The sequence below is a fragment of the Pieris brassicae genome, chromosome 3 (assembly GCF_905147105.1).
Source record: "Pieris brassicae chromosome 3, ilPieBrab1.1, whole genome shotgun sequence".
Taxonomy (NCBI): Eukaryota; Metazoa; Arthropoda; class Insecta; order Lepidoptera; family Pieridae; genus Pieris; species Pieris brassicae.
The window spans coordinates 4,424,969-4,437,166 of NC_059667.1; the positions used below are offsets into that span (position 1 = coordinate 4,424,969).

Below are 12,198 nucleotides of genomic sequence, written 5' to 3' on the forward strand. Positions count from 1 at the left end.
TTGTCTCACTATTAAATTAGACTGCTATGGTTACATTTATACAACCCACAATGGTTTTCTAATGTAACATATCATGATTTTATTTTATTATTATGTAAAATAAATACATTAAAAAGTTACTTAACGATTTGAATAGTGTTGATTCAAACGTTATAAAAATAAAAGAAGTGATAGAGATATCGATTAGATAAGTATCTTAATGCAATCGATGTTCGTATTTTGATAATAATTTTAAAAAAATACCGAAACGTAAAAATCGTATACAGATTACGAAGTAGTTGCTGGCTTTATGCAAAATACGTTTAATAAATAACAATACAGTGGGACTGCACTCTAATTAGCCTCACATTGCATCCGTTTCTTTGATCATTTTTATTCTATAGTCAAGAAGGTGTTCGTTTAACATTCGTTAAGGCGTTGATTTTTCTTTCATCGAACGACAAGATGCGCCATGCAATCCACGCCGCTTTTTACGTAATAATTAGAGATTTGTGTTAATCGTACTAAATGGTAAACCCTCAGAAAAATATTATTGTTATATATACAAATGCATACACATATTCGCGTAAGGTGGCAAATGTATAGAAGTTCGTAAGGTTGATAAGTACCTTACGTTAGTTATTATATAGATGATTAAGGCCGTAAGACGTTATTTACCCTAATCAGTGATTCACCTAATGATTCAACTATGCGTTGATAATGAAAATATTACTGAAATGTCAAATAGAATAATATTTACCTCAAGGTAAACGGAGTAATAATTACTAATGCTCATTAAATTAACCTCAATCATATTTTACTGTAAAATGAAAGCTAATTAGCATCTTTAAATTATTTGTCTCGTGTCTGCAACACTAGATTTAAGATGAACTTTTCAGATCTAATAAAACCTAACATTGCAATTCGTCTAAATTACTTAGGAGCGATTTTCACCATAGCACTCTACATAACAGCATTATGGCGCACCAACCGCCCATCATTAATCATACTAATAAAATTGTCATAATTTACCTAAACTTACCTATGAAAACATCTTAAATTTTTTGTCGACTTCAAATAAAAAAACGCCTATCAGCTAGTTTGTTTATATGGAGTTTTACGTTTAAAAGGTAAGCGTTTAAAAGGAGCGTTCAAGTAGAACGCTCCCCTACCTACGCTACGTCATGCAATTTTGGAAGATTCTTGAACCCCCCCCCCCCCCCCCCAATAATAAAACTTTTCGTGACCAACCCCAGTGACTCTTTATACCTAAAACTTACCATTATGTGGTGTAAAGTACTGGAAAGTGGAAAATAATATTAAGAATAACGCGTAATTCAATCCCCGCCCCGCACGTAACGTTTTACAAGAGGACCCCCCCCCTACGAAATTCGTTACGTAATACTTGAACGCTCCCTAATACGTTAAAAATATGGCCAAAGTCACTTACCATTGACATGTTTACAAATTTCCTTCTCTCTTAGCTCTTTGTCGACACTCCATACGGGCGACTCAGGTTTATTTGACGTCCTGCGAAATGAAAAACTTATAAACCACTTGGGTGTAACACGAATGGCTAAGAATGTCATTAGCAATGAGATGAGATATTCTAAAATGACTCCACTTACACCGGAATTATATACACAATCGTAATATATCGTATCACAGTTCTAGCTACATTATAGAATACAAGAGTTTCGACAATTAAGATGCAATGTTCTAGGATGTTTCGGTCGTGCAAAAATGCGTGAACAATCCATGACCAATATTTTATGCGAGGTCAACGTACGCTGCAGCTTGTGCAGGTTCAAGACCGGCTAAGCCGTGCTGAGCAATGGACGTCATCGACAGAGTTATATTTTAGTATCGAGGGCACTAATTGTGGATTTATATTAAACGTTGTATATTTAAAATAAACAGGTATTATAAAAATCCCTTTGGATTATTTTTGTTCATACAAATGATAAATACAATATATAGATAAAAGTAGAAGTACTATCAATTTATTAATATTGCTTACATCTTAATAATATCCAATATCTAGTAATGTGAAAAGAATTTTGGCAGGCCGATGTAAATAAACTTGATCATATATTTTTATGCGATCAGATATGAATGATAAATTTCATCTAAACAATTATAGATAAAAATGATAGGCTTTTCTCGGAAATAGTGCAAAATTTCGTAGTAAATTGATAATTTTTGACTGTATATAGAATTTCCTGTGAGTCATAAAATTCTCCAAAAGCGGACTTTTACATATTTTACTCCGTCAGCGTAACACCTCCAAGTGTTTATCACATTAATATTATAAGTAAAATCTTACTTTCTCCAAACCACATAATACATAATATTAATAGGGATAACCTAACCTAACACGTAGGGGGATAATGTAGGCTACGTGACCGGCAAGGGTTCCGCATGGTTAAACAATAATACTTAACTCCACATTGCATTTTCTGGCGTAATAGTCATAATTTATTTATTTATTTACAGCCCATGCATGGCCAAAATCTAACTAAAAAAAAATACAACTAAGCTATTTACAAAATTGGTTAAAATTGGCCTGCTATCCTCTAATCTTTTCCAAATCCCCACTTTTTAAATCACAGTATATTACCCCCATACGCTTGATATGGAACGAACTTCCGACTAAATGCCCTTACATTATTAAAAGTTGTTGCGAGCTTAAAGGCTTTAACAAAGATTACGATAACTCAAGATCGATAACGCTCTGACGAACGTCATAATATGTGTGTATACGCTAAATGACTTCACAAAAACAAAGGTACCAGGCCACCGTTTTGGTGGTAATCCCAAATTAGTATCACAAATCTAGCAAAATAAAAATGCGTAAAATTTTTGTATCTAAAATGCTCATGTAGGTCATGGGGCGCTATTCCCTATACAAACGAATCTTTAGTACAGTAATAAACTCTAACAATATGTGATTTTTAAAGGCTGTGAGGCATGGAAAGTAATTATTAAAGGGGAGCAGAAGCTACTGGCGAAATGCTGCAATGCTTACATTACATTTGGTCGGAGGTGGGTATTGCTGTATCGGCCCAGTCGAGGACCGGCTGCAGCTGAAAGCCAGCAATTGGCGGGAGCCAGCACTGGAAATGGAGTGCTGGAAGTTTCTTGTTTCGGAGGCCAAGACACTTTTTGAGTCGCAAAGCCAGCGGACTGAGTGAGTGATTTTTAAATCAAAAGATATGGTATAAAATAACTTACGATCTGGTCTGCCTGGAGCACCGTCGCAACTCAGCAGCGAAGACACAAAACTCCCCAAAAGTGAGGATCAGGGATTTCCGTCGAGCACACTGGCGCGCACAAACCAGCATCTCAAAAACTGTCAACAAGAGTGAACAGATTATAACATCTGTCTAAAGTGATTTATACCACCACAGTCGCCGAACTTTATTACAAATATTAACACCTGACGTGAACGTGTCACGCTTTATGACCGTATGGTAGAGCGCCAGTACTCGTATGTCGATTTGCACGTATAACTCAACTAAGTTTTTCCAGGAATGTATTGAGGAAAATTTAAAGTATCAAAAAGCTTTGTTGGAAACTTCAATGCTTTCTTTGACATTTCGAAACTGATACATCTGAGACCAATCGCCAATGTTTTTTTTATAAATCACAGGCTCTTAAACACAGATTGCTGTGCTATATAAGTATCTAGTCTGGTTATAGCTATTGTAATATTTCTACAAAATAATTATTATTTACAACATTTACGTACAATCGTGTCGTATTTTTACAAAAATTACAACAATTTTATGTGCATATTTAGCACATAGTAACCTCAGTATCATTACTTAGCCCGGATATACCTAGTAATAAATAATTACAATATTATTTAATAATTACAAAGCGTATTACGTGATGGCTATTAATAAAAGTGACCTCAGTTATCTGACGTCTCTATTCAATAATTAACATTTTTCAAGTAGTTTATAATTCAAGTCTTTGTTTTATTAGCTTGAGTTAGTTTATTTGATAATTAAAATAAGCTATTTATATGTTTTAAAACATACTTTTATTTCACGATTATCCATAAATGAAAGCGTACATATATTTTGCTTTAAATGCTTTTTCTCAAATAAAAGAACAGTGAAGCAATGAGACACCCTAGTGTGTAAACTAATCTGTGTATATTTAGATATTTTTTATCTATATCCTTTAGTCGCATTTTGTGTGGTAAAACTGTAGACATGTTTATTGTTAGCTACGAAGTTATTTAAAGTAAATTTTAACGGTACTTAAACGTTAATTCGGAGCATTGTTGGTTTCAAAGTGCGACTCTCAAACCTGAGATAGTAAGTTCGATTCGCGGCTGAGAACCAACAAACTTTCTATGTGCGCAATAAAAAATTGCTCGTACGGTAATTGAAAAAAATAACCGGCATCATGTCTTAGACACAAAAAATGTGGCGTGTCGAGCACATAAGGCTGAATCACCTTACCAAGAAATATAAATGATCACGGAATAGATACTCAAATCTGAGGCATAGACCTAAAATGATGTAGCGCCACTGGATTTTTAAGTGTTAATTCAAATCATATAAAAAGAAAGAATTCGTCATCCATGTATCTGCTACTGTTATTACGACATATTGCAAACTTTGACCTCCAAATGTAATAAAACATGTAATAAATTGTTGACACTCCCGTATGTCAAAAGCTTATAAGATAGTGGTAGCGATAAGCTTAAACCGGAGTACACTTAGTCTAAATAAAAAAAAATATGTGTCGACAATACGCGAATACATGGAAAACTTGTAAAACAATAAGGATGTAAATAATGGCTTTAATCAAGAAATCAACAAGATTTATGTGACTGGCTTGATACAAGAGGTTACACCCTTGTAAATTGTTTTATGTGCAATTTTAAATTATTGTACGGTCTGTGATAAAATCACCGCAATTCAAAGATTCCTCCGATTTATAACAATAGTTTGTTTCAACAAGCCAGTTTCTCTTCACTTGTCCAACAAAAAGATATTCCAAGTTTGATATTCCCTATATATCGAAAACAAAAGCCCTTTTCTGCGTAACGTAACGAGATATTTATACAAATTTGATTTCGTATCCCATACGAATACGTATAGGATAATCACTGTTATCTTTACCAGTGTAACGTATCATATAAAAATTGTCTTCGATGGCATGCTTAACTTCTGTACATAAAATAAATAAAGCCTTCATTCTCTGGCCGTTATGTATAACAAACATTTTATAGCAACCAGTTTTATGGTCACAATTTGACATAGGCCTCCACTATTTTATTTCGTTCAATCTCTTCATCATCGGTCCATCTTTTTACCAGACGTCCTCTCATTTATTGTCTTCCCTTGCATACTTTTATAATTCTAAATCTTATCTTTGTATTTTTCTCTATTGTGCTTCTTATAAGGAGCCTTATAAATATATTTTAAACAAATTAAGAGTAAGTCTTTCACGGTTAGTTTCATAGGAAACTTTTTTTGCGAACTTGCGAACTGTGGAATCGACTCGATGGACAGGTGGTGTTCTTCCCTGGGAGATACTCCTCCCTTCAACGGCCGGCAACCCATTAAAATTGGTCACTTTTTGGTCGTCTTGTAGCTAGTTATGAATATATATATGGGGGGCTGTACACTATAAAGTTTCAATCTCAAATAAACCCATATAAATCTTGACTTATTAATGTATAGCATAATAATCACATTACACTATTATATTATATAAAAAAAATAACGATCACAAAACATAATAATTCAACGTTGATGTATTGATAATAATTGTGTAACATCTGAATCATGAGTGACGTCCTTATCTCGTTCCATCGATGAATGTTCTTCGAAACACATTAGGGTTAGAAATATCAAGAATTAGATGAGTAAACTGATAATTACAGCTGTGGATGACGTAATTATACCTAAAACTTTATAACAAAGGTGGTTAATATATTAAAGTACTAAAGTACCAGCGAGAGGTTGCGAATGTAGTTAGCAAAAGGTAATTATTTACTTAAACACACGCGACCGTTACAACGGAATGTACATATAATTCGTTATATCGTTCGTTCGTGTTAACTATTTAGTGACCTCAGGAAGATTGTATTTTACACAAAATAATTTTAGTTAGTTATGTTATTATCAAATATTTCAATTTCAATTTGCCGAGCTTATTCAAAATAATAGCAATGCATCGATAGCGAATACACTTTTATACATTTATTCAAAAACTAAGTAAATAATATTTTCTATATTCTAATAGTATATAATGCGCATGCGTTTTCGTTGTAGCTGACGACACATAATATAATATGTTTTTTATTTATTGTAAATATAATTAAATTTAAAGAATCACAAGTACTTATATTGCAGTAAAATGACAGTTAATCCGAAAAAATACCGAATATTAAAAGCAATAGGTACTCACCCTGAGTCTTAGTAGGATATAGTTCTAAGTCGTTGAAGAGGCTCTGCACGATGTAGGCGGGCGCGGGTTGGGCGGGCGGTCCCACGCGGCACTCCCAGGCGTTCGCCACCTCCCTGCAACAAAAGCACATTGTTCATGTACACGCATTACAATCCTTTATAAGTGCACAAATGACACATTATACACTTATTATGAGGGTACTAAATGTCAAAGTAGCTCTTGTGTGCAAATTCGATGTGATCAGCAGTAATTGTATCATCGTAAACACGAATTAAAACATACACACATATCGAGACCGGGTTAGCTTATGTACGTAGTATGGTAAATTATTATCTTATTTTTAGGCTTAATAAAACTAAAGCCGTAGCTGTAGTTAGTACTTTAACTAACAAAAACAATATTAATCTTATTTCCTTGTATCATTTAGTTTTATAAACAATAAAAATTAATAAATATCTAAATGACAAACAACTTAACCAATTTGTTAATGACACTTGAAGGAACTAGCGTTTAATATACAGGTTAGGCCTAGTTTAAATGGTAGTGCTAATAGAAGTATATTATGTATGATGTTAACCAAATAAATATTGTATCTTAACGTTTCGTTTCGTATTGTATGTTTACAACCTTTAAAATGTCACTTACAAAATGTAATGGTTTTGAGTCAAACAAAGTAATTTTTATTTCTTTATTATTATTATGAATATCAAATTAAATGTAATCACGTCTTTGAAATTATTAACGTAATTATTGGTGCATTAAATAACATTCCTACAATAGGTTTATTTTTAATATTATAAAAACAATGAAGATCCTCAACACGTGATAACGATTAACATAAGGCAAACCATATATGGTACATTATATCGATTATGTAAATTAATAATTCTTAAGCGTGCGCGATAATTTTACAAGCATGCATAAAGAATTTATTAAGAACAAATATGCAACTAATAAATGTCAGGACTTACGCAAATTAATTAGACTTTATACATCCTATTAAAATATTACCTTTGAAACATTTCACAAGAGAACACTTTGCATAACTTTCCTACGCTTGGAGCGCGCTACTGGGTGTTTTGTGATGATGCTTATTGTACGAACTATGTGTTACTACTGGGTACCCAGACATAACAATCTGCTATCATGTTACTGTAAGCAAAGGGTCCATGCATTCCCACGTGAAAGCAATACGGCGTATGTCATAGGTTTCTTGTAACGCCCCGTAAGAACGCCGCCTACGCACGAATCGTATAACGACGGCACACGTTTATCAAAATAGTACGTAATATTAATATTTAAATACCACGATTTGTTTACGTTAACGATTTGTTATGCTGATACACGATTACGTGAATGTCTTAATAAATAGTAAGATTAAGATTGGTAAACCACAAATATTACTTTATATTACTAAGTCGAAGCCGCGCCCTGCTAGCGAAGCGCTACCGTTAATATGGAACTGTATTGATTCTCCTATGACCATTTTGCCTAGCAATTCGAACGGTAATTACTTCATTAAACTTAATTAATACATTGAGAAGAGCTCAATGTATTATAATATTTTACAATAAATTTAAATTGAAGCCTGACAAAGGTGTTTATTATAAATGCGAACATTTTATTAAATTACAATAATTAAACAAAAACATTTATTATATGAAATGGAAATTAATTGAACAGTAGTTATAATAAATATAGTATTTTAAAGCTTCTCTGTATATATATGTCAACTACACTTATCTAAATTTCTTATACCTGTGAGTGTACACATAAAAAGAATGCGTCATCATACAAATACAGCTATAAAAGATATAAAATATAGTTTAGTATCCATGCATCATGCAATTTTCTTTAAACTAACTAAAATAATCAAGATATTATAAGGACATACAATAATAAGTGCCGCTTTATTGGGAACAAGGTTGATAAGCCTTTTTAAACTCTATGTTAGGAAATCACCTAATGGTGTAAGGTTTTCGCAATGGTTCATATATTAAAGTTTACATAACTTTACTTGGTATTATAGTTACAGCGTAGGTCCTTAATGATATATCATTAGGTATGATGTTAAACAATAATTGATATTAAGGTGAAAATTTCTCTATAGTTAATGTTTTTACAACAATGGAACATTTCGATAAATAGCTAGTTTTTTTTAAATAATTTGTAGACTACTTACACACCCAATAATCAAATAGTAATTACTAATTTGAAAAAAAAAGTAAATTAAGTGACAAAGGATAAAAAGAGATATTGTCCGTATTAAAGTCATTCCTACATGAAAAAAACATACTCGCCAAACGCTTCTTGAAGTTCGAAGTCACAAATACAACCAAGTTCACAAGCACTAGGTATTACACAAGTGAACCCCATAATGAAAAAACAATTCAGAATATTCATATCTTGCGCGTGTGATTACTTCATGTACTGTACCCTGTATGAAGTACGATAATGAATGTAGACGTAAGTGATAGGTCTTAGGCTTGACCTGATCGATAACAAGAGCCGCATATGACAAGTCTTGTTTTGATTAATAACTTTTACAAGTTTTTTGCTGTTTTCCAAGAATTTATCTTTTCTAAGCCTATGCTATACTTCAACAGTGAATTGTAGTGGATAAAAGTATATCGTTAAATATCGTAGCTCTGTTCACAATTCTTTGGAATAATTAGTATCATTATACATCTGACATTAAAGATTTGATTGTATATAATTAAAACTGTCCGTTGGCGTGTAAAAAGATTGAATTTGTCGATGAGAATAAAGTTCTTTATAGATTATGGTCGATAAAAGTACGGAATTATTCGGAGACAAATTGAAGCGCGACTGAAGCATTCCGTCAATTTGCAATGTTGGACAGTTAGGGCGCGTAATTTTAGAGTGACCAACTAAATCTATTGACTAGTTCTTTTGTGTTATTTCACAATTAGTCTTATAAACCTAACCCCATTATGACTAATTCAAATAAAACTTTATAAGTGAAGTTTATAATAGAGGAGTTATACGAAAAAGGCTTTTGGAATTTCATAGCGTTTGTAAGGACAATTTTATCGCTATATCATTACTATATTTAACATTAGGTACTTACATTTAGTAGTATATGGTTCATAACTTATTCTTACGATTTAATAACCTCAGAGCCTACTTTCACATGTCTGTCTGTCTGCTATCATGCAAATTGTGACAATCAGAATTTTGTTAACAAGTATACTACCAAAAATGAAATACTAAAGACTTATTTATAATAATATAATATCTAAAATAATTTCAAAAATACTCTTCGTTTTGGATTACATAAATTACCTTCAGGTGAGACTGTGCCTCTAAATTTTCTTAAGAGCCCGGGTGTAATCGATTAACTCGTCAACCCGGGCAAGGTCGCCATATTTTTACGGCTATCAGGCCCATGAGCACTCGAAACAAAAGCAATTTATTAATATGTCATGTTTAAGCATATCTTCATTAACGCAAAAGAATGACTTCACTTAAATGATTATAAAAACATTCCTTCAATTGTTCGGCTCGCGGCAAACGTAGAAATAAAAGATGAGGTCAGTATGACAGTAATACAATCAGAGTTCAACCAACTCGTCTTTTTGCAACACGATTAATGGTTAACACTAATTGCTATATGAAAAATTCGAATAACGGTTGTGGTTTTTTTGTTATTGTGGTCAGAGATTGTAATAACAGATATATATGAAGCAATCAATAACAATCTATGTATTAATGTTATATCTGTATATACGTTAATATTATAAATAATTTCATTCATTATATAATAGTACTTATAATCTTCATATGTTTTTGCTGGAGGGCGGAAAACACCTAGGGGAAGGAGAAGTAGGGCGACCTTCTATATGGATAGAAGACGAGGAGATGAAGAAAGGAAGCTGTGGAAAAAGATATAAATTTGGAAAAAGCTAAAAGAGGACTTTACCCGTGAAGGGTTTCAAAGCAATGGTACTGACGGACGTTAGGATAACGAGAAACAAAAAAGATAATGTATATAACAAATTAAAACTATATATATTTAACGATTGTTTTATTACGATTATTTAAAATCTTTATAAAAATTACAACCCATGACATCGTTTCAACAAAAGCATTTTTCTCTTTCTATCTTGACGTAAATACAATTTGGGTGAAAGTGAAATCATTATTTAAATTAAAACAGTGTAATAGGAATACATTGACATTGAAGAAAGAAACAAATCTTTTGTAACTCTTTCGAAAAGGTATTGATAATTGGAAATATGAAAGAAAAAAATTACTCCATGCAAAAAGAAATGCTACATCTGCACAGAAAGACCTGGGTACTGTTAAATCTGGAATGCCATTTCAGTACTAGGAATATGCGGGAATTGAGATTTCTTTAAAACTGCATTGTTAACGCACACATTTTCTCTATATGGCCTGTGAATTTTGTTCGCAAATGCCATTGGTAAACTGCTTATCACTCGGTAAGCTTTAACGAATACCAACAAGTCGTATACAACGTTAATTATGTCGTAAACTCATTCAAATATAGACATAAAAGTAGCTGAAACTTTTAAACAAAACAGCTTTAAACTCCCGGATCAAACACAAAAGCTCAGATATATCCTCATAAAATAAATTATGTACGTTGAAGCCGCTGTAAGTGTTTAATTGTCTGAATATACCTTCGAACTTGACCTTTGACCTTTAAAAAACATCGAATTACTATTCTCAATCATGGGACGGACGTAGTACTTTCCACTCTTAAAACGCTTTCATTAACATTCAAATTTAGAATTTAGTGTAACCTTTCCATACATGCAGGTTGTTAAATCTTAAATAAAACTAGTATACATTTTATTTGAGTACATTCAAAAGCAAAACATTTAAAAAGTCATGCTACCCAAACAGTCGGGCATTTATAAAAATACACCATGACATCATGGTGAGCGAGAGGGACGCAACTACTCTTCTTCACTCACACATCATGCTCATTATAAAAGCCATAAACGTGCATTTACTGCTCATTACGGATCAATTAGATACGTTCAAGATGACGTCCAATTATACGAGTCAATTAATCGAAGTCTTGAACCTATGTCCGATTTTGAGGTCGAAGAAATTTAATCTATACGAAAAAGAAACCCTATCAGCTGATACGTTTGCGTAAATTTGTATGCAAAATGTAACCGTTTTTGTGACAAAACTGAGATCATCCATACGAATATTATTGAAGCCTTTGATAAGTAATCTACACTACGATTTTCTATAGATACTGACCGTCAAGTACAATCGATATTTTCTATTTCGTAATAATTACGTCCTTTTATTTTTGACATTGAACCTGTCCTTGAGACATAATCTCGGAAGCCAGTAGTAATTTTTCCATTCAAATTTAATTTGCGATAGTAGTGACGTAAAAGATTATAGTAAACAAGTGTGTCATCAACAGCTGATCTACGCGCACTATGGAATTATCAGCTAAATAACAATCGAAACTTAACCACAAAAAATAAATACATTAATTGCGCACATAGCAAACTTAGTGCCACCGGGAGGTACACTGTTCATAGGTTTAACGTTCCATTACTCGTTAGATGGCAATAGCAACTCGTAACATTCACATACAACGCGCTCCACTTCCGTGTGGATAACGGTGTTATTTTCGAAATGTCTGAGGTCATGTTCGTTTAAGCACGTGATGTCATGGACCAAATTAATTTCTTTCTTCTTCAACGCGATGTAGTTTCGCGCGATTTATCTTATGATTCGATCAGTGTTGTAAAGCAACGGTTGTCACGG

At 32.8% G+C, this 12,198-nt stretch overlaps 1 protein-coding gene across 6 annotated transcripts in view; it reads right to left on the reverse strand.

Annotated features, from left to right (window-relative positions):
- Window positions 1-12,198, reverse strand: part of LOC123707750 — a 42,637-nt gene that overhangs the window by 16,241 nt on the left and 14,198 nt on the right. For 5 of the 6 annotated variants that reach the window (XM_045658083.1, XM_045658082.1, XM_045658079.1 and 2 more), the window contains exons 3-5: window positions 6,415-6,527; window positions 3,214-3,331; window positions 1,430-1,509 (exon numbers count right to left, since the gene is read on the reverse strand). In XM_045658083.1, the coding sequence (XP_045514039.1) occupies window positions 1,430-1,509; window positions 3,214-3,331; window positions 6,415-6,527 (311 nt within the window). Of the gene's footprint in view, window positions 1-1,429; window positions 1,510-3,213; window positions 3,332-6,414; window positions 6,528-8,710; window positions 8,846-12,198 lie in introns of those variants that run through there. The other variant, XM_045658081.1, reaches the window with a different exon arrangement.